Below are 24,472 nucleotides of genomic sequence, written 5' to 3' on the forward strand. Positions count from 1 at the left end.
ATCTTTTCATTTTTATTTTTTTTTCTTTCTTACGTTTGTTAGGATCTCCTCTTCCGCATGGGCTTCGCCGGCCGGTGTCATTCCATGATTAAGCAGTACGTGGGTTGGACACGGTATCCGATCACCGACTCTGGCGAGGCATGTCCACAAATGTATTTTATGGAGACATGCATAATTTAGGCAAGCATTAAATGCCACATGTTACTGTAATTTGGTCTTTAAAATCGTAATTTTAATCTTTAAAGTGATACTGTAGATATACGAAATTGTAACGTTGAACACATGCTAAGGCTGTTAAATTTTAAAAGGAGAATGACGATATGGAAACCTTTAAACAATGGATTCTTATGATGCCTAATTATCCGATCTATGAAGTTTTTGGTTAGACTATTAACTTGGAGTTGATCGTTATGTAGTTTTATTTGAAATTGAGAGGATTTTATATCTAAATTGATAATGTCAAACAAGCTGGTATGCCTCATAAGGGCCACAGAAAATGAGCATAACATATTTCACTTAGCTTAGTGTTTCCCAATCGATCAGACCACTGAAATGAAGATAAAACATGCTTCACCTAGCTTAATTAAGGAAAAGAAAAAGGAAAATAAAAGGGCTTCACCTAATTTAGTTAGTGGAGTAAGAGTGAGACAGCATCTAAATCCTATCATGCCGGCAGAGGAAAAGTATTCAAGTGGGAGAATATTTATCAATCCACTACAATTATCAATAATTTTCTATATAATTGTCAAACCATAATATTGAGTTTCATCGATCTTCTTCGTTACCATTGATCTTTTGTGTTTGTGTTAGAACGTTAAATCAAAGCATAAGCTGTAATATAATTAAGAAAGTGGATATGTAATATCGTACATAACCATTTACTCGTAGAGGGCATGTTAAGATTGAGATTTCCTACAATTTTTTTTTTAACCCATGCCATTTGTTCAAAATGAATGGACTAAATTGAGCCACGTAAGTACTACAAATTGAAAACAAAACAAAAAGTCAAAAATTAAAAGACATTAAGGAAGTAGTCCGGCCACTTCTTTCAGGGAATGACAAATTAACCACCCCCTCACCATTTGAGGGAATGATCAATCCCCCAAAAGGGGTGTTTGGGCGGGCCAACCACTACTAAGGCAGTGGTTAGAGTGGTTTGACAAGGCATTCATCCTCTAAGAGGGTACTCGGCCTACCCCACGACTAGCTTGGAGGTGATTAACGACTACTTAAAGCCTCTATTTTTTTTTTTTCTTTTTCTAGAGGCCAAGTGTGGTCGGCAACCCCATAACTTGCTTGGGGTAGCAACCACCTCTTAAAGTTATTTTTTTAAGCAACCACTCATTCCTTATCTTTTGAGTGAGTAGTAGACTACTATTAGAAGTAGCGAGATGATTGGCCACTCCTTTTATAGGATGGTTGACCATCCCAAGTAACCTTTGGGTGGCCGAACAACCTTTCAAAAGGGAGGGAGGTCTATCCTTTAATTTTTTTAATTTTAATTTTTTTCTTTTCAGGAGGTGTTCTCGTTTTTCAAATTTGTATGCTTATATGGCTTTAAGACTCTCGTCTACGTATTTGGACTATGATCCAAACAATAAAAAAAATGTTAAATTTACAACACCAACACAAAGGGTGGATTAGGCTTTTCCGGATATTCCGGAAAACAAATTTGGGGCACACCATCGAGTGGAGGGGCTTTATTGTCATTTCGCTGTAAATGTTTCGGACGTCTTTAAATTCATACCGTTCCCCCATTCGATCACCACCAGCTTTCGCCCACAAGAAGTCCCAAAACTCGCACAGGCACAGCTAGAGGCGCCGAGATGGTGGGCGAAACAGCAAAGAGATCAAAGATGGGTCCCTTTCTGCCAGTACTCCTGGTGATGCTCATGATTTTGCTGCCCACCGCTCGTTGTGGAGCGACTACTTCAATATTCAAGGACAACGCCACCTCCCCTTACCACGGCCGCATGGACGAACCAGAGTACTGGATGTTTGATTCCGAAATAAGTAGAATGCTCGCCGGAAATGGGCAGGTCACCGGCGGCACTGAAAACCCGAATGGACAAGCAGTTCCATGTGGCCGAGGTAAATCGTATCAAAAATGCACTCCGCAACCTAATAAACCTCCTCCACCAGAAAACTGTAGCGGCCGCTACAATAATCTCAATCGCAATTGCAAGAAATAAATATTCGTATCTACTACGTAAGATTTATGTCCAGCTCTGCTTAGATAATGTCTCGAGTATGCGTTTTTCTATCATTTTTACTTTGCTTCTCTCTCTCTCTCTCTCTCTCTCTCTCTCTCTCTCTCTCTTTTCATCTTGGCTGTATCATTACTTTGCTTCTCTGACGATAGACAAGTTAATTAGAATGAAGCGGGTATTGCATCTGTGTGAAAATCAAGAGCCCCTGCAAGTGGCCGTTTATCCACCAAATAAAACAAAATTTCTTCAATTAATTTTGTGTTTTTATTTTTATTATTGTTAGATTGGCATTGAAATGGATGTTATCCTTTGAGCCTTTTTTAAAAAATAAAAAATAAAATAAAAAAATTACATTTTTTTTAAACGAAAGATCTGAGTGTTTCATTGATCAAAGATCACGTGAATAAATCTTTTACATCACAGAGTATAAAGCTTTGTAAAATCATAACCACATGCTATGAGGTTACAAAGTTATAAATACAAACAAAATTCTTACAATAAAACGCTATCTATGACTTTCATTTTTCGCTAACCCATGTACAAACTAGATCTAAGACAATGGTAACCAAATATCTCGAAAAAATTTATTTAAACCGGAAACTGAATGTGAGAAACAACCTCTCACACCGAACTATCCAGGCCGTAGGACATAATCCCTCACATCGAACTATCTAGGCTGTGAGAAATAACTCTTCACACCTTTCATCTCATAGATCGTCCATGAGAACAGCTGCCATGAAGGATATGAACGGCACAACACAGAGGTAGATGGATGGATGCATAGCAGAGATGCCAAAATTACTAATATGATCGGAGAACACCTAAAAAAAAAAAAAAAAGGGAGAGGGAAAGGGTAAGAGTGGGGAGTAAAAAGAGAAAGTGAAAGGGATTCCCTTCTGCTCTTACTGTTTTACATCTCACTTTTGGCAATTTCCCTCTTAATTTATTGTTGGCGTTGCTATGTCTTTCTTCCACCTTTCAAAGGACAAAAAAACCTACCGTATGATAAAAAAATTCCTAGAAAATTGTTAGTCATTTTTTATCTTAAAAGGGGTATTTTTATAATTTTAGATCACATAAGGAAGACATTGCAACCTTAATGATAAATTAAAGAGAATATTGTAAATATTAAAACATTAGGAGGGGGACACTGCAAAAATTATGTTAATTAGAAGATGTAAATGTAGTTAACCATTTTTCTCGAGTAAATTAAACAATCAATGTTATCAATTCATGCTGAAATCCACACGGTCGAGTCTAAGCCAATGAGTATCTACAAAACAGAATAAAGGTCAACTTGAAGGCTTGATGGGGATACTACGATGCCTAAGTCAATAATCTTATTTCACGAGTAATGGATTAGGAGAGAAAATTAAAAAATATGAAGTGCGTACCTTTTTTTTTTTAGAGGTTATGTCTTTCTTGTGCTCGTGAGGGTCCCCTATTTTGCTTGGGGCCCTGTTATGTGTCATTTTATGATTGGGCATGACGTCTTGTCCCCGACTCTGGCGAGACATGTTCTTGGATGTGTCTTTTCAGAGGCATCCACAATTCAGGCAGTTGATAAGCATTGAATGTTGCACATTCAAGCCCCTTAACTTGTATATATTAATTTCTTAGCATTGTTATTTATTTGATTTTGTGTTGTTTTATTGTTTTCAGGTTTTAAATAAAAATGTAATTAATTCCATTAATTTTGGGCTTAAAGCACACTTTTAGAAAACCTAGAAGATATGTTTAAGCTTAACCAATCATAATACAAGACCTATATGATGTGGTTAAGTTTAATCAAATCAAGTAAATGATTCAATCAGAATTTCTCCAATAAGAGTCAAAATCGGATTTGATTCAAATTTGGATTTTGCACATGTCTCAGTGTTTTGATCATAACGTTTGGCTCAAATATCGAATTGAAATGAAATTGGTGGAGTTGGAAAGCTAATAAAAAATGAAACAAATATGTCAAAAATAGCTTTTTTCCAATTCAGAAGTTTACTATGCCAAAATCGTCCCGCAATAAAAGACCGCAATTCTGGACGAATTTTGAATCCTTTTCCTACTTGGATTGAAGTTTCAATCTCCTACTTGGACAAGAAGACTCAATAGATGATTTTCTAGAATTCAAGAGCTTCTAGGCCTCTCCTAGTATCTATAAATAAACCTTTAAACTTCAAGAGAAGGTGTACTAGTGCTTGTGCTTAGATTCAGATGAAAAATTCTTCTTAGAGACTTGACAAGTTGAAGAGAAGAAGAACATGGCAGGAGGTTATCCTGGCACCACGATGAGCGGCTAAATTCATACTATGGTGTTGATGTAGCACTTTCCAAGTAACAATGGTTTAATTGTATTTTAATTTGGTATTTTCTATATGCATGATGGTTGTATAACTGTGAGAATTGATCTTAATGTTTATATTCAATCATTATGAATTTCTTATCTTGTTTTAGAAAGTCTTTTATATTGATTGAACTCAATCCTTCATATTTTCTGTGATTATGTGAATGATTGTTATACAATGGTTTTAATTGACATATGATCAAGAGGGTAAGATAGACCATGCCTAGGGAAGACGGATTGTACTACACCCTAGTTTAGTGTAATTTAGGTAGACAGTTCGTACCAACCGAAGATGGGTTATACTTTTTCATTGATTGTGTGAATCCTATTAAAGACGTAGCTAATCCATACCTATGGAAGACGGGTCATACTGCATCTTAGTGATTAGGTGGACGGTTCGTGCCAACCGAAGATGAATTATACTTATTCTTTAGAAGTAATTTCTTGACTACTCGAATGACACGAGCCTATGTCATGCATAGTATGAATTTTCCTTATTAATATATGATTGATCATTGTTATGCGATGAGTGGTGAAACCCATCCCATATTCTTTCTCTCATCCCTACTCTATTTACACTTATGTCTTTTACTTTTATGTATTTATTTTTAAAAAACAAAATCAATCAAACATCTTCTAAATTAAGTTATATTTAATTTCGAAAAGCTTGATAATAATTCCTACACAGTCCTTGAGGTTCGACACCCTCTCTATAGCATTATCCTACAAGGATTCGTACTATTGCGAGTGGTAATTTTATTATTGATATATTTTGATAAACAAAAGACTAAATCAATTTTTGGCGCCGTTGCCAGGGACTGCAAACGATTATGTTATTAAGTTTTAAAGATTGAATTTAACTTAATTCTTTTCTGTTTTTATTTTATTTTTAATTTTTTTTAATTTTTGGTTTCATTAATTTTATTTTTTTCCAATTTTTGTTTTTATTTTCCTTTATTTTATTTTTGTTAATTTTGTTCATTTGGCAGGCATTCCAACACCCCATGAACCATGTTCATATTGCTATAGTTCTTATCACCATGTTAAAGATTGTCCTACTTCAGGACAATTTTCTAACTATTCTTATGAACATATGAACACACAGTTTTCTAGACCGAGGAATGAGCCTTACTGTGATTCCTATAACCCGGGATGGAGCAACCAGTCTAATATCTTCTGGCAAGCTCAAGCTCTTGAAAATTATGCTCTACAATTTCATGAACTATACCATCAGGGATAGCCACAGTTCAATGATCAAGCGGTCTATCCACCATCTAACTTCCATCCTCCCTACCAGCAATGGCAATCATCTCCATATTATGCTGACTTTGAGGATAACTGGGAACCTTCTTCTCAAGCTACACCATCTCCTCAGTTAGATTCTGATGTTCAAGCTCAGATATTGAAACTTATGGGTGAGATCAATCAGAAACTCACTCAGACAGTGACCTCTCTGAGCTCTCTCAGTCAGACATTGAACTCTCACTCTGAATCCATTGCCAAGATAGAAGCTTATGAAGAGGAGCCATCTCCTATCTACCATCTACTGGCCTCCACAACAACAGTCTCAACAGGAATAATACACTCTTCAATTTTTCACCAAGATGGAAGCCAGGATGGATGCTCACTTTGAACAAATCATGAACCACGTCAATAGAGAAGAAGAAGAGCTTTAAAGACAGTCGTTGGCCAATCTTGATGGACACTACATGGTGAATGAGAGTACTTCTTATCATGAGCAAGCCATCAGCACAATGAATATTGGAAAAGTGGTTGAAACTCACGTGGAATAGATGAAGGAGGAGCAAATTGAGGCCCCACAAGCTCTACATCGGGAAAAAGGGGAGGAAGTGAGCACTGAGGCTCCTTCATCATCCACTCTTTTTATCAAGACCCAATATGAACCCCGAGCCTCTATTGCTTATAACTTACCAAGAGGTAAGGAGAGTAGTTTCTTAGGGCTGTTAGAAGAGCAAAATGAGACCATCAAGGTAGAAAACTTCCTTGTGTATTCTCCTCATTTTATTCCAGTTCATGATTCTCTTTCGGATGAAAAATTATTTGAGAATACTCAAAATAATCTACCTCGATATACGGCCATTCGGAATTACCTTTTTGTAGGTAAATTCTCTTTGGTCCAAGAGAAGAAAAGATTTGTGTTTCAAATTTAAATTTAAGGGTTAGAGAGCATTGAGTGCATTAAGGATGTAGATTCCGTTGGCTTGGCGGATCTCATATATTTTGACTAAATGAGTCAGTTTCATTGGTTCGAGCACAGGCCCCGTACGCTTGAGTCATCTATCAGGCTAAGGTATATGATCTCCTTCCAGGTTTATTTTCTCCATTGTTGCTTCATTCTTAGTTTATATTTTTACAACAATATGTTACACTTGACTAGTATTTGGTTGGAGTATCACTCTCTTTTTCAAGACGTGTGTTTTTACAACCAAGTTCGGGGGTATGATATGCCCCGCATAGCTCATTCCGGTATTCCTATCATTTTATTGTTATGTTCAGTTCTATACACACATTGGGGACAATGTGTGATTCAAGTTTGAGGGTATGGAATAACGAAACACTGTCCAATATTTGCTAAGTTATTCTTGAGCGTGCTGTTGATTTTGAATTTTGATTCGTATTTTATTGGTGAGCTTAACATGATAAACACATAATCATTTGACTAGGGAATTTAGAGTTCTGTTATTTTCTTTGACAGCATGAGATATTACTTGTTTCAATTTGATTCTCACAAGCACACTAGCGTGTAGTTTGTGGGGTATGAAATTTGAAATCAGTTATGTCTGTTATCAATATCTTGGATACAATTGGGTAATTTGTTAGAAGAATAACCTAGGCATTAAAAAAAATAAAATAAAATAAAATTGATCACTTTGAGTTTTTCATTGTGTAACCGGATCTCTTGCCTCATTAAGCATTGAATGTTCGCATTAAAAAGTGAAAGTTTTCTTTGATTGATAAAAAAAATAAGTTTAGCTTCGTAACCTTTTTTACTCAAGTTAATAAGTCTTAAAACCATCAAGTTTTGGAGTCATTGACCTTACACTCGTTACATGGGTCAATTAGAAAGCATAAGGGAGCTAAGCATTGCACAGCCTGCATATATAATAATATATATATATATATATATATATATATATATATATATATATGCCTTGGTTGTTTTATCTAATGAGGAGTCTAAAGAATTTTGAGTGTTGAATCAGATTAGTTTTGAAACCTCATGACTATGTGTTAACTTCACTTTACACGAGTTGAATTTTGTGATATCTCATAATGCCATGTTAGTAGCTTAATTTTTAATTCCCTGAAATTGTAAAGATGAAGTTTATTTTGTTAAGCTTACTTGAGGATAACATGGTAGGAACAATGTTTGTGAGTTTCATTACTGGCAAAACCTCACGAGACTTCACTTGTCCACTAGGGAGTCCTAGGGGTTTAAAAGGCTTGTTGCATACACTAAATACAATCATACATCCCACGAAAGAATGATTTATCTTGTTGTTTTTCAGTTTTATTTCTTGATTTGTATTGCTAAAGGACTAGCAATATGTAAGTTTGAGGATGTGATAAACATTGAATGTTGCACATTCAAGTCCCTTAACTTGCATATATTAATTCCTTAGCATTGTTATTTGTTTGATTTTGCGTTGTTTTATTGTTTTTAGGTTTTAAACAAAAATGCAATTAATTTCATTAATTTTGAGCTTAAAACACACTTTAAAAAGAACTACAAGATATATTTAAGCTTAACTAATCATAATAGAAAACCTTTATGATGTTGTTAAGTTTAATCAAATCAAGTGAAAGATTAAATCAGAATTTCTCCAATAAGAGTCAAAATCGGATTGGATTCAAATTTGAATTTTGCACATGTCTCAGTATTCGGCTCAAATATCAGATTGCAATAAAATTGGTGGCGTTGGAAAGCTAATAAAAAATGAAACAAATATGTTAGTAATAGCTTTTTCCGAATTCAGAAGTTTACTATGCTAAAATCGCCCCGCAATAAAAGACCACAATTCTGGACGAATTTGGAATCATTTTCCTACTTGGATTAAAGTTTCATTTTCCTACTTGGACAAGAAGACTCAATAGACGATTTTCTAAAATTCCAAGAGTTTCTAGGCCTCTCCTAGTCTCTATAAATAGACATTTAAGCTTCAAGAGAAGGTATGCTGGTGTTTGTGCTTAGATTTAGACATAAAATTCTTCTTGAAGTCTTGACAAGTTGAAGAGGGGAAGAACATGGCAGGAGATCATCCTAGCACTACGATGAGTTTCATACTAGAGTGTTGATGTAGCCCTTTCCAAGTAACAATGGTTTAATTGTATTTTAATTTGGTATTTTCTATATGCATGATGATTGTATAACTGTGAGAATTAATTTTAATGTTTATGTTCAATCATTAGGAATTTCTTATCTTGTCTTAGAAAGTCTTTTATATTGATTGAACTCAATCCTTCATATTTTTTGTGATTATGTGAATGATTGTTTTACAACGGTTTTAATTGACATATGATCAAGAGGGTTAGATAGACCATGCGTAAGGAAGACGGATTGTACTACACCATAGTTTAGTGTAATTTAGGTAGGCAGTTCATATCAACCGAAGATGAGTTATACTTTTTCATTGATTGTGTGTGTCCTATTAAAGACGTAGCTAATCCATACCTATGGAAGACGGGTCATACCGCATCTTAGTGGTTAGGTGGATGGTTCGTGCCAACCGAAGATGGATTATACTTATTCTTTAGAGGTAATTTCTTGACTACTCGAGTGAGACAAGCCCTATATCATGCGTAGTATGAATTTTCCTTGTTAATATATGATTGATCATTGTTATGCGATGAGTGGTGAAACCAATCCCCTATTCTTTCTCTTATCCCTACTCTATTTACATTTATGTCTTTTACTTTTATGTATTTATTTTTAGAAAACAAAATCAATCAAACATCTTCTAAATTAAGTTATATTTAATCTCGAAAAGCTTGATAATAATTCCTACACAGTTCTTGAGATTCGACACCCTCTTTATAGTCTTATCTTACAAGGATTCGTACTATTGCGAGTGGTAATTTTATTATTGATATATTTTGGTAAACAAAAGACCACATCAGCAGCATTAAATGCTACCTGCTACTGTGACAGGTGAACAGGGCACGACGCTTTTCTACTGGTTCCGGCATGGCATTTTGTGAATGAAGATAAGAAATTGTTTGAGAATACTCATAAGAATTTACCTCAATATGCGGCCATTTAGAATTACCTTTCTTTTCTATTGAAATGAAGATAACATGCTTCACCTAATTTAGTTAGTGGAGTGAAGAGAGAAATAACATCTAAATCCTCTCATGCCGGCACAGTTAAAGTATTGATCAAGTAGGATAATATTATCAATCATTTTCTACATAATTGTCAAACCATGTTGAGTTTCATCTTCTTTCTTGCCATTTATCTTTTTTGTGTGTGCTTTAGAACATTAAATCAAAGCATAAGTTCTATTGTAAAAGCACTAGCAACCAACATTCAATAAATTTCCTTTTATATATATATATATATATATATATATATATATATAGAGAGAGAGAGAGAGAGAGAGAGAGAGAGAGAGAGAGAGAGAGAGCCTTTAATCAGGACCATCTGTAAAACACTCTTTTTACAGTATTCAATAAGAATTTGACACATCATTTAAAAGATACTAAATACATTAGAGCCTAAAACACTGGATGATCACTCTTCTCATTTCTTTTTAATGAGCCAACCCACAAACCACCACACCTCTCCCAGCCAACAGCCAACGTCGCCGCCGGAATCCACTGGTTACAAAATGTTGAACACACACACCGAGTCACTGCCGGATCTGTGCCGGTTTGGCCAAAAACGGCTAGATCTGTACCGAGTGGGGTTTGAGATTCTACCCTAAGATCAAGTTGATCTCCAATTCATGCATGGGCTCTCTCTCTATCTCGCCTTGAAATCCTGTCTTCTCTCCTCATTGTTTCGGCGGAATCTACAGGCGTGATTCGATAAAGAAAGATAGAGATACTCCTGATCCAATCAAGAATGAAGAACCAAACGGTTCTTGATGGGATTCAAGAAAGGAAGTCAATGTGTGACATAACCATGGAGAGAGAGTGAGAGAAAGATAGAGTTCATGAAGAGTGGGCGCTCAAGAGGTTTCAAGCAGGGCTGTGAATTAAGATCCCTTCCCCTTAAACTTATGGCTTCTAGAGTTTTGTTTCTGGTCAAAAAAAAAGAAAAAAAAGAAAAAAAAAAAAGGAGCTTGAGGAAGAGGATGGCAGTGGCCTCCGGTAGAATCCGACAGCGGCATTGGGCGGAGAGGAGGTGGTGGGTTTTTTTTAGGGCTGGTTGGGCTCTTAAAAGGGAAAACTGAAAAGTTTTTTTTTTTCATAAGATTCAGTGCTCTCATGTTTACTATATTTTGTCTTTTTAGATGATGTGTCAACTCCTTGTTAGAAGCTTTAAAACATCACTTTTACAGCATATCCTTATAGAAATGGCTCTTATATATATAGTAAAAATCCAAAAAAAAAAAAAAAAAACTACAAAAACCCATCCATATTAGTTTCTCTATATTTTTCTTAAACCCTTGGGTAGCACTATAGTTATTCAATGTAATATTATATTCTTAAAAAACACACTCTCTCTCCTCTAACATTTCCCAACTCCTTATTCTTCCCCTCATGGCTCACGCCAGCTCTCTCTCTCTCTCTCTCTCAAGATCAAAGGACTGAACAAATCAAACAATAAATCCATGAAATCCACAAACACTGAATCCACAAAATCTTCAACCCAAAAACACTAGGAGACAGATACAAGAGAGGAGAGAGACTGAGAAATTGAGAGACAGAGACAATAGAGGAGAGAGAAGATGAAGATGAAAGTGAGAGAGAGGGAGGATGATTATGGAATAAAAGGGGGAAAAATGGGGTAAAAGTAAAAAAAATATTATTTTAAAGATATAAGGAAAATTAATTGAATTTATTGTGTGATGTATTTGGATAGGGTATTAAAAAGTAGTTTGATTCTCTAAATTTAAAGAAAATCGTTGTGTATCTACTATTAGTCCTCTAATTAAGAAAATGGAGATGTAATATCGTACATAACCATGGAGGGCATTTTAAGATTGAGATTCTTTACAATTTTTTTCAATTCATGTCATCGTTCAAAATGAATGAACTGAATTGAGCAACGTTAAATCAAAAAATTGAAAAAAAAAAAGAAGAAGAAGAAGAAGAAGAAGAAGAAGTTAAGGGGTGGCTGAACCACTTCTTAAGTAGTCTTGCCAGCCCCTTGCCCCTTTAGGGAATGATCCACCAACCACCAAGGTAGTGGTTGGAGTGGTCCGACAACTTTTTTACCCTTTAAAGGTGTGGTCAGCCACCCTAAGGCTAGTTTGGGGGTGGTCGACAACACTTTAAAACCTTTTCTTTATATTTTGGATGCCAACTACCCCTTGTCCTTTGAGAAGGTGGTTGGCAATCCTAAAACTAGCTTGGAAGTAGCAACCACCCCTTAAAGCCTTTTTGTTATTGTGACCAACCACCTCGATCTCATCATTTTTTATGATGCCCGACTATTCATTGTGGGTGACAAGATGATTTGCCATTCCCTCGAGGATGGTTGCCTACTCCAAGTATACCTTCTTACAGTGGCCAACTACCATTTTAAAATGTGAGGATGATTTTTTATTTATTTATTATTATTATTATGCTCATATAGCTTAATTTAGTTCTTCGATAATTTTAAATAAATGTATTGGATTCAAGACTTAATTCTCTATAATTGAAAGGGACTGAGATTATAGGTGGATTAGTTAGACGGACGTTAATTCAAATCCTATGTTTTAATTTATTAGTAGGACGTCTTTAAAATCGTCATCCATATATATATGTTCCTCCCAAGACTCCCACCCACAGCCACATAGCGGCGCTGAGATGGTGGGAGAAATAGCAAAGAGAAAGAGGGGTTCCTTTTTGCCACTCTTACTGATGCTCACGATTTTGCTGCGTACCAATCCTTGTGGAGCGACTTCTTCAATATTCAAGGCCAACTTACGCCACCTCCCCTTTCCTTGCCCGCTTGGACGAACCAGACTAGATGACCGTGGGCACTTCATTGACGGCACTGGCCAGCAATATTTTCAATTTTCGCAATGTCCCTCTTAATTTATTATTGAGGTTGGAATGTCTCCCTTCAACGTTTTAAAATGATAAAAAAAATATATTCCATATGATATAAAAAAAGTCAAAACTAAAATTAAAATATGTAGGGCATTTTTGTCATTTTAAGTCGTGAAAGGGGTACCTTAATTGCAACCCCAATAATTTGTGAGAACATTGTAAAAATTAAAACATTGAGAGGATCATTGCAAAAATAATGGGAGTTCGAGAAAATTAACCCCCCCTTTTTATATATATATATATATATATATATATATATATATATATATATATATATATATATATATATATATATATATATATATATATAATAAAACAATTGATATTATCAATTCTTGATGCTGAAACCTGTGCTGTCGAGTCTAAGCTGAGAAGTGCTTGTGAAATAAAATAAAAGTAAGCTCCAAGGCTTATCAGGTATGTTGGTATAGAGATTTAACTCATTAATCTTATTGCATGAGTAATGGATTTGGAGAAGAAAGTATAAAATGCGTACCTTTTTATTTTTATTTTATTTTTCTTTCTTACGTTTGTTAGGATCTCCCCTTTTGCATGGGCCATGCCTGGTGTCATTCCATGATTAGGCAGTACGTGGGTTGTGACTCAAATTTCTTTGTTTCAAAGTTTATTACAGTTTCATAAACTTTATTAATTTAATGAACTATAATTATGTTAAAAGATAAAGTAGAAAAGACTCGTCATTCCACAGATCTCATTGGATATCAATTTTACGAAAAATCAACTCACTTTGATTAGTTTTAACGAAAGTAAAACTCAAATTTATATTAAAAAAAAAAAAAAAAAAAACTAATAAAATTCGGTATACACACATATATCGATACATGAGCATCTCTTTTTTTAATTTAGTTTTTGCACATATTATTTGCTAAACAGGTCCTATTGTATAATAAAGTTAGATAGTTGGTCAACTTGTTGCCTAAAGGGAATCTAGCTAATTATTATTATTATTATTATGATGGATGAATAAACCTAGCTAATTAGTAATTAACGGAGAGAAGTATACCTAATTGGCTGATTAGTCTTGGTCTGGTTTTTTATATGCGTAAAGAGACATTGGATAACCAATGGTTTGGGATCCCTATCTAGTTATTGTAAAGGCTATAGTACCTTCTAGTGTTTTTTTAGGCCGACACAACATTATTTTTATTTTTTTAAGTAAAAATACTAGAAATAAATTAAGCTGTAGTAGAAAGACTTCAAAAAGATACTAGAATGAACTCTATAATTTCTCATCTAGTTATATATATATATGCTAAATACTCCAATCCCTAAGGGTTTTTTACCTTGAAATTTATAATTATACAAATACATCAAAAATCATAAAGTTGCCAATAGAATCATAGATACAAAATAAGTCATAGCATAGCATAGCATGTCACGCCACCCAATCAATATATAGCAGCAACAATTTCATTATCATCCAAAACTAGCAGCCATTGTCGGGTATGATTTTCAAATTCTATATGATCTTGGGGTTCTAAAAGAACAACCAAAGAATTGTATTAATTTTGATAAGTGATTGGATTGAAATTTGAAATAGATTAAGAAATAATTATTTTATGTCTCCTCTTTTACTTATATTTTATTAACACCGAATAAATGCTAATTTTATTTTTTATATATTGATTTAACGTTCAATCTTAATATCATTCCTACTTAGGCGCCCCCCTATCTTAATATATTACTAATTCATTCTTTGACTTCTGTCTATAATAATCTATGATTTAGTTTCTAAAAAAGACTATTGATCAGGATCTTCTCAAATTATTTGTCAAAATTTGAGAGAATTCGGACTAATGATTATGAGAGACCACTTACGGGACACACGTGACCAGATAAAAGTTGGACTGGCAACCATTTGCTAGGGCAAGAGTAAGTCACCATGCTCATATATTACAATAAGAGAAATGCTATACTTCTTAAAAAAAAAATTTAAAATTTTATTTTCAAATGATGTGTCACAATTTTATAAGATTGTGACATATTTTTTAAAATAATAGATTACACAAAATTATGATAAAATATTTGAAAACTAAATTTATTTTAAAAAAATTTAAAATGTGTAGCATTTTCCTTCGTATAATTGAGTGGATGGACTTGGGAAGTTGGGACAACATGCTCATGGAGAACTGCTCGGGTAGAGAAACAAATAAGGAAAAGAGTAATGATTGAATATCACCCAAAGATATAACTTTTCATTACCTTACTAATGTAGCAAAGTGGTCCCCCACTACTTTTTAAGTTTTTTTTATTTTTTAAAAATAAATTAAGGTAGGAGACTACCTTACCACGTAGACAATGCTCATGTACGGCCCTCTCATAAATTAAATAGTAATTATGATATCATAAATTTTGCATCCCTTGAAAAGTGTGCCGATTGTGATTGATAAGACTGAATTAATTATCTCATGCTAGATGCCAAGTAAGCAAGACTTTTAACATTGACGTTTTAGGTCAAAACGAGATTCTAAAGTTAAAATTCAACTTTCAATAAAAAAAAAAAAAAAAAAAAAATTATTAAATGATCATTTTTACGTATTTTGTTAAAAAAAAAAAAAAATTAAAATAGTTCCTTGTGAGTGCTTTCATAATTTTTTTTTTTATCTCTTTCTCGGAGTTATAGTGAATCAAAGTTTGGAAGCTAGGTCGAAACTCGAATGCAAATGAATGATAATTTGGAGGTACAGTGCAATTTACCGTAAATCTGAATTAAAAGAAATTGCTTAGAAGGGTAAAATTACATCTGAGAAATTACCACAATCAATGGAAAATGAATATAAGGCCTTTGCAAGCAGCTAAAAAGGGATCATTTTTCTGAGCTTCTCCCTCTGATAATGGCACCCAATAACTCGGTGAAAGTAGTTGAGGTTTTCCGGGTGTCACCGCCACCAAGCTCGCCAGACTCAGGCAGCCCAAGGTCTCTTCCTCTCACCTTGTTTGACTTAATCTGGCTAAGATTCCCCCCAGTCCAGCGAGTTTTCTTCTATGAAATCTCTCCTACTAAAGCACCCTTGTTGGATTCCATTCTTCCAAACCTCAAACACTCACTCTCCCTCACCCTCCAACACTATCTCCCTCTTGCCGGAACCCTCACTTGGCCTAAGGATTCCCACAAACCCATCATCAATTACATAGAGGGCGATTCAGTTTCCTTCACTCTTGCCGAGTCCAGTGCCGATTTCTACCATCTCTCAGGGAACGACTTTGTTGAAGCAGAGGAATACCATCCCCTCGTACCCCATTTGCCAACATCCCATGAACAAGCCCAGGTGTTGGCGTTGCAACTCACAATGTTCTCAAACTGCGGCTTTTGCGTTGGAATCACCGCACACCACGCTGTTCTCGACGGCAAAAGTTCAACCATGTTTATGAAATCATGGGCCTACTTGTGCAAACACGGAGGAGACGGTTTGTGGTCCATGCCACCGGAGCTAACACCATCCTACGACAGGACGGTTGTCAAGGACCCGGCTGGGCTGGAGGGAATCTTCCTGAACCAGTGGATGAACCATGATGGCCCAAACAACAAGAGCCTGATGGTATGGGAACTAAAAGCTCCACCGGATCTCGTACGAGGCACATTCCTGTTGACTCGTCCAAAACTGCAAAAGCTCAGGCAATTGATAACCACCGCGGTGGAGGAGAGGAATGAACAAACACAACCACTTCACTTATCAACGTTTGCAATAACATGTGCCTACACGTGGGTTTGTCTAGCCAAGGCAGAAGGAATAATGGACACCAAATTCCTTCTTGTCATTACTGTGGACGCCAGAAGTCGATTAGAGGCTCCTATCCCCGGGACTTATTTTGGAAATTGCATATCGGGTCATGCGGTGGTTGCGCAGAGAAATGAGCTATTGGGGGAAGAGGGGGTGGCTGTGGCCATAAATTCCATTAGCGAAGCTATAATAAGTTTGGATGATGGGGTTCTAAGGGGGGCTGAAAACTATCTGCCGATGATATTTGCTTTAAAGACTGACAGAGTGGTTGGAATTGCCGGGTCACCTCGGTTTGAGCTTTACAATACTGATTTTGGGTGGGGAAGGCCAAGGAAGGTGGAGATGATATCCATAGCTAAAACAGGAGCTATATGTCTTACGGATAGTAGAGATGGCGCTGGAGGAATAGAAGTAGGATTGTTTTTGAAGAAACATGAAATGGAAGTGTTTGCTTCATTGTTTTCCAGCGGTCTTGAAGCCCTGTAAAGCCGCATTCCTTGCTTGGTTATGTATGTTCAAAAAAATAAGTATTTAGTAAAGTTATCTGATTTAACAGGATGCTTGTGTTTGGTTTTTTTTCTTGGTTGTCTGGGTTGCCTGTAGTTTTGGCTTTGTAAATTGTAGTATCGTTGTGTAGTTTTGTTTAACTTTAATTTTTTTTCTTTTTTCTTTTGCGTTGTTCTTCACTTCTTTGTGTTAGAAGATTTGAGTAGAGAAATTATTCAAGGTTTTATAGTGAAATGACCCATGATTCTTCTCTTCATACCTCTTAAGGTCAATTGGGCTTTATATATAGTTAAATGGCCCTCTCAAGGGCTGTCAGTATCCACTATCCACCCCCCTACGGTTACTTTACTGAATAAAAATTGAGCCGATTGATATGTTAATTTATCTTATCTTTAGAAGGAATATTTGTTAGATCAAAATAAGTTTGATTTTGAGCCACTGATTGTTTATGCAACGCAGGGAGGCTGTCGGCTCTATAGTATAGGCAAAGTAAAGGCCCAAAAAAATGCCTTAAAAATCTCTCTCTCTACGCCGCGGTCCCTCTACAGTCTACCCATCTGTTTACCCACGTCAACATGGAGGACACCAAATTCCTTCTTGGCATTATCGTGGACGTTGGCTAAGAGCACTTACAATAAATTATTTATTTTTATTTTTACTGAAAATACTAATGGTGCGTTTGGGTATTGAATTTTTAGAATCAGAATTGAATTCTTATTCTCTTTACGAATTTCTAGGCAAATAGAGTTTAGAGTTTTTTTTGAAATTGTGTTTGGGTGTTAAATTTTGAGATTGAAAAGTATTATTTTTTAATGATAGGAAATGATTAGAAATGATTGGAGATATGAAAAGTTGTGTATAATGATTGGTGTTATGAAAAGTAGTGTGGAATTATGATTGAAATAAATATAATAATAAAAAAAATGACTTTTAAAAGGAAAATTTTATACTTAATTTAAATTAATTATAAAATTAAAAAAAATATGGCAACAATACCGTTGATTCCCTGTCCATTTCTTTTTAAGCATTATTAATTTTTTAAAATAATATTAATTTTGTATGTTCAAAGTGGAGGCACGTTAGTGTTAAAAGGGCCGGGACAAATAAAATATCAAATTGCAATGAGAAGCGTGACCCCCTGGCCTTTTCCATCAAGGGCATTGTCCTCTAGCTCTACTTCAAACGATGACCCTCCAACACTTGACACGTATTTATAATATTATCGCATGTGTATATGTATGTTACAGTACTCTCTCTCTACGAATCTGTATCATGATGACATATCTAATCTATGGCTACTCCCAATTAACATGCATGCATGCATGCATACGAGTGACTCACGCCTCTCATACGTAGCACTCTTCTTTATCATATTATTGTATATTTCTTTTTTTCTTTTTTTCTTTTTTCTTTTTTATCTTGTCAACCTACGTTATCAACATGCAAAGCTTGTAGGTAGTGATCGAGTGGTTCGAAAGCAAGGAGCTTAGCGATTTTTTTTGGAGAGTTAAACTCATAAAAAAACATTAAATCAGGAGTTTTTTTTTTTTTTTTTTTTTTTAATTTTTATAAAAAAATTTGAGGTTTTTAAAAAATTTGAGAAGACTTTTGTCCCTCCAAGCTCAAGGGCAGTTCTGCTCCTGTTTAAATCTGGATACTCATGAAGATGAAAGATTCAATGACAGATTTTTGGCCCATGGCTCTACCCCGCTCATAAAAGTTTTTGGCTCCATCCTTGAAAATAGGCTCCTTTTGTTTTTGTTTTTTTTCTTTTTTCTTTACTGTCTTTTAGGTTTAAAAAGTTTTCAAAACTAATATAATGGCTCAATTTACTTAAATCTATGGACAAAAAAAAAAAAAATATTTACATACATAAATATGTAATTCAAATGACCCACACAAACAACATACATATCAGTCAATTTCACATATTTGTCTTACATTGAAAAGTCTTATCAACCATAAAACAAACTCAACCATAACAAAATGCACGGGCATTCTAAAAAATATTACTTCAACATTATAATTGCCCTTTTTTTTAATTATCTCCATCTTCGTTTCCATGTGCATTATCCCACATTGCTTGTGCAATGCCTTCTCTAAAATTGGCCATTTCAATGCCAGCTGCAGATGAGAAGTCATACTGTCCTGAATGCGAGGGGCCTACCTCATCATTGTTGCCATATGCATAAGGCTGCTCACTCGTCTCTGGTTCTGCTGCATCAGTGCCGTTGAATATTTGATCATTTGAATTACGTGTCCCGATGAAGTTGTGCAGTGTACAGCATGCCATGATAATGCCAGGTTGACGTGTCAATAAGTACCTAGGCATATCGTACAAAATACGCCATCTCCTCTTTAATCTAGCGAAGCAGTTCTCAATCATCATTCGTAGTGAGGAGTGTCTGAAATTAAACAATTCCTTGTACCCACGGGGCAGAGGCCTATTACGAAAATGGGAGAGATGATACCTCTCCCCTTTATACGGAGGCAAGAAACCTCGTGTGCATGGGTATGCAGAATCAGCCACATAATAGTGCCCTTCATAAATAAAATACCCAAAGTTTATTGAAGAGCATGAATTTTTATGATATATAGAAAATTACGCAATTGTATGCAACGTACTAACCATCTGTAGGCCACTCAAAGCCTTGGTCAGTTGTAACAGCATCCTTGAAAATGCGGCCATCGTTCGCGGATCCCTCCCAGCCAGCGTACACGAACGTGAATAACATATCAAAATCGCATATTGCCATAATGTTATGTGTGCATTCATTTTTCCGGCCACGATAGAGGCGTTGGTGCTCTGCTGGGATTTGGGCCTTTATGTGTGTGCCGTCGACTGCACCAATACAATCCTGTAATAATTTTAAAAAAAAAAATTAACTTGAAAATGTACATTGTTTTACAAGTTTTGAACAGTAGCGTTGATAGGGCCGATGTGTTATAAATGAACAACACTCACCTTGAACCAAGGATAATATTTAGGATTACCCTGTACATGTGGGTGCACCCCAGTCCTATGTCTCACTTTGATGTAGACCTTGGCCAGATGGCCCAGTGCTTTCAACACCTTATTATAATGCCGGTTTATTGTCTCCGTGGAGTGTTGGAAGCGATTGGCAGCGATCCGCTGCCCTTGGCAGTGCCCAGTAAGCACAAGAAATATAGCAACACTTTCCTCAACATCAAGGTTCCTTGTACTCTTTATGAGTCGGCGCTCCCTCAACTCAAAACACAAAGCTATAAAATCTGGTGGCTCCATACGAAACATTTGAAAACACGGCTCTGGGTGACCGTTCAGCATGTATGTTATGTACATGCCCCCTCGTAATGGCAAGTTGCGTTGCGGCATTTTGGTGTTTTCATCGTCGTCTGATGAGTCAATCGCACTCAATAAAAAGAAAATATCGTCATCAATTTCATCATCTATATTTCCATATGCGGGTACGAAAGGCAGGTTAGATCCGTCCATCCTACAAACAAAGACTTAGTTCAATACAGTTTCAAATAATTTGGTGAATAATACAATCTAACACACATTCAACAATTAATTATTGTCACATATGCACGTAGTAAAACACATTGCACCAATTAACTACTCTCATAGCTAATAGCTACAATACATTAAACTAACATCAAATAACTTGTCTCATAGCTAATAGCGAAAATACATTAAACTATTAAACATAACTTAACTTGTCTCATAGTTAATAGCTAAAATACATTAAACTAACATAAAATAACACATGCCACCAATTAACACAGATTGTCAATCCAGGGGCTTGACCTTTGATAGCCAAAGCAATCTGTGTTCTTTGTTCCAAAGGAGAAACAAGTTTTGAAGTTTTTCATCTAATAGCTGAATTGATGCAGCCACGTAAGTATCGAGTGTAATTTCATCCTGCAACTCATTAAGCACGGCGATTGCTTGGTTTATTGGAGGTGCGGATTTGCCAGTGCTGAAATGTTGCGTCGAACTCAAGTCCGCCGGAATTTGCTGCTGTATGGATTCTCTTCTTGCTATCGCCAGCTCCTTCATCTCATCATACAGAGCCTGCTTCGAACGAATTACACTCGCTCTTGATTCCCTGGAGGATTTTTTACCTGAGGATCCTTTCCCTGAAGATCCCATGCTGACGCCCAATCCGATACTACGTGCCGGGGCATTTTCCCTACCCCTTGTAGCCTCCACCATTGGCTCCTTCCCTCTACGACGACCCCTAACAATCGAAGGTCCACCAATCTCCTCATCATGCGGACTGTCAAGGTCAACAAATGTGGGTGACGGATGACCTTCGGGTTGACCTGTACAACCTACCCCAGCATCCCACACGTGTATGCCTTCTGTTTGCATACGGTGCATAAGATCTGCTTCCTCATCGGTGTTTGGCGGGGACCGTGCGGAGGACCGGCTGAGAATGCTAGTTGCTGTGGACCGATTGAATATGACCCCGAGTTCCTCATAGTTACGGCACCCTTTTGCTTTGAACCGACCAATTTTCGGATCCACCTACGTGAACGCAGAGAAATTATTATCCCCCAAATAATATATAGGAGTGATCATGCCAAGCTAGTTCGGAATAGAGCGTACCATCTTCGCTCGCTCCCATTGCGTCGGGGTGCCTGAAACTGTGTTTAGTATTGGATCCCAGCCAAAGCCAGTTTCATGATTTAACAGAGCAGAAAAGGCGCTGTGGTCGTCTCGCAACCTTCCATATTTCGATGATATCTGGCCAGGAGTCCAGACTTTACTCGCACTCGGAGCCATGGCACTGGCTAGGGACACCCACAAATTCTTATTCGCGGTCCCTCGGATAATGGAACCGTTTTGCACACATTGGAGTAAAAGTTGGACAAGTAGGTCCTCATCCTCTGGTGGCCACTTATTTGATTTATCGCTTGACATTGAGTCTCGTTTTCTCTAGTATGGTAAGGAAAAGTAGGGCTATTATAGATGTATAGTAATAACTGAAATCCTATTAAAGGCACATGTTTTAACATATAACTGAAATTTGTATTTTAATTAAAACAGGAGAAGGTTGTGCGTAATACCTTTCGAATATGAGAAGAACTAGTCGCTCGTAATAAATTGTGCTTCCCACTTCTCGTTAAATAAGGCTGTGCACCATGTAAATTCAATTAGTCCAGCATTGTGACACATGAGTTCTTGAATTAAAAATAAATTTAATTTTTATAGAAAACCAGTATTGTTTTTTAATAAAATGTTCGACTCTAGAGATTCATGTTATTTGGTATTTTATCAAATTACCATATGAAGATTCAAGGCCCAAGGTGGTCCCTCCCCAAAAAAAAAAAAAAAAAATTAAGATTGAGAAATTAATTTTACCTCCAACTTTTTTATTTTATTTTTTTTAGTCTTGACCCCCCAATTTTTTCCTTTCAATTTGGCCCCCCTGTTTACTTTAGATTTTGGTTATTTATTATTATTTTGTTTAACTCTGTTAAATTTTTTAACTATGAGTAATAACACCTAGGCTGAAACCCGTGTTTACTTTAGATTTTATTTATTTATTATTAATTTGTTTAACTATGTTACATTTTTTAACTATGAGTAATAACACCTAGGCTGAAACCCATGTTATATTCGATCAAATTTTGTTATTCGTACATATATTTAAGGCACTACCATCAAATCATTTTAAAAAAAAAAAATCAATTCAGGAGAAAAAAAAAAATAATAAAACAAGAAAAAGAAAAAAAGATGCACAAATTATATGTACAACTCTATATGTACAACTCTATAATTATAATTAACCAGTACTAACGACCATGTAAATTTTAAAATGTCTTACACCCAAATATTATGTCAATTAGGGGATCTAAACTTCGACCAATTGTATATGTTAAATTAGAATAACAGATGGGTTCTAGTTAATAATAACAATAATAACAAAACATAAAAAAGGTGGAACTCTATTTTTTCCTGAACAAAATTCAAGAGAAAGTGTGTATTTATTTTTCATTAAACAACAATACATAATTTATATAAAATTCTGGAATTTATTAAATATACGAGATCAAGGCTTGCGGTTCACATTGAAATATTTGTCCCACTAAATGGCAGTTCTATCAACCCCAAGACAAATGTTTTAGAGGGTACGAGGTAAAATGTTAATGTTATTTAAATTTAATTAATATTGTGCCTTTTTTCTTTTATTTATTTATTTTTATTTCTAGTAGATTAGTTAAGCTGTGCTAAAATACATAGGGTGCTACAGTATGTCGAAATAAAAAATTGTTTCTCATCATTTATTTCTTTCAAATGAAAATATAAAAAAATATAATATAAGAAAAAAAATTTGAGAAATAATATTTAAAAAACAAGTAGATAGAATAGTGTATAAAAAAAGCATAGTTAAAATGGAGAGTTGCACTTTTTTACTAGTGTAATTTTGCTGGAGAGTGGAGATGTTTTTAGGACTCTTTTGTTAATGCTTTTTAGGACTTTTTTTTTTTTTAATTAAAAAGTAAAAATATTGACAAACAAATCAACACAAGCAGATTGTTGTTGCATTTCCAAAACTTAAAAAAGAGCCAATTTTTTTTTTTTCCCGTTCCCGTTTTCCTTCTTGTTGTGAAATATTTGTCATTATCGTCCCAATTTTTTCTTCCATTAAAAATTGATAAATTGCATTATTTTGCAGAACCAACAGAATTTTATTAGGTGACAAAAAAAATATAAAAAAACAAAAACGAAAAAAAATCATACTGGAAGAACACCATTCAAGATAAATGAGCGCAAGATAAATACAGACATTGCAAAATTAGTGGAAAGAACACCATTCAATACAATATTCAAACGGAAATTACAAATAGGAACTATGCTCAAACGGAAATAATTGCAAAGGAATAAATAGACCATGATAATAAAAACCCAATAATAGTCCATCAAAACTCATTGGCAGTGTTCTTGGGCAACATTACAAACAACTAATGAAAAAAAAAGGAACAACATACTAATATCAAATTTATAAACTAACCCTCCAAGATCGTGTTCTCGGACCGACCACGTGGACTGGCTTCACCGGAGGAACTCGGTACCACGAGGAGTTGGAACCATTGGATGAAGAAGGTGATTCCGAGTGAAGAGCATTCTCCGATGTCATGGATAGGTTCTGCCTTCCAATGCTCAAAGTTATAGACAGTGCACGGCACTGTGCGAGGCCTCAAATCAGCCACAACTCAGCCACAGGATACTCAGAACACACTGCCCCAAAATCAGTAGGTTGAGGTCAGTAATAAGAAGTAAAAGCTATTGAAGGAAAAAACTTAAAAAAAAAATACATACCGATCAAAATCTTTTTCAAGATCTGATGGGGAAGATATGCAAAATATTGCACTTTGTGAGGACAACGGCTGTAAGGAGGTGATGGATGCCTGGAAAGAACCCTGTCACGCTGCTACCTGATAAGCCATGTCCTCGC

At 35.5% G+C, this 24,472-nt stretch overlaps 3 protein-coding genes across 3 annotated transcripts; 1 reads left to right on the forward strand and 2 right to left on the reverse strand.

Moving 5' to 3' along the window:
- Positions 1-15,491: 15,491 nt before the first annotated feature.
- On the forward strand, positions 15,492-17,093 carry LOC133859600 (phenolic glucoside malonyltransferase 1-like). Its single transcript, XM_062295051.1, has one exon. The coding sequence runs from the start codon at positions 15,630-15,632 to the stop codon at positions 17,001-17,003; it is 1,374 nt and encodes a 457-aa protein (XP_062151035.1). The 5' UTR covers positions 15,492-15,629; the 3' UTR covers positions 17,004-17,093.
- Positions 17,094-19,062: 1,969 nt separating this feature from the next.
- LOC133860533 (uncharacterized) lies at positions 19,063-20,499 on the reverse strand. Its single transcript, XM_062296119.1, has 3 exons — positions 19,990-20,499; positions 19,654-19,882; positions 19,063-19,565 (listed from the first exon to the last, which is right to left on the reverse strand). Exons 1-3 carry the CDS (start codon positions 20,497-20,499, stop codon positions 19,063-19,065), a joined length of 1,242 nt encoding a protein of 413 aa, XP_062152103.1.
- A 297-nt stretch (positions 20,500-20,796) lies between these two features.
- Positions 20,797-21,933, reverse strand: LOC133860534 (uncharacterized). The gene is made up of 2 exons (XM_062296120.1): positions 21,619-21,933; positions 20,797-21,537 (listed from the first exon to the last, which is right to left on the reverse strand). The coding sequence occupies exons 1-2, from the start codon at positions 21,931-21,933 to the stop codon at positions 20,797-20,799; spliced, it is 1,056 nt and encodes a 351-aa protein (XP_062152104.1).
- Between the last annotated feature and the right edge of the window lie 2,539 nt (positions 21,934-24,472).

Source organism: Alnus glutinosa, chromosome 2 (genome assembly GCF_958979055.1).
Source record: "Alnus glutinosa chromosome 2, dhAlnGlut1.1, whole genome shotgun sequence".
NCBI lineage: Eukaryota > Viridiplantae > Streptophyta > Magnoliopsida > Fagales > Betulaceae > Alnus > Alnus glutinosa.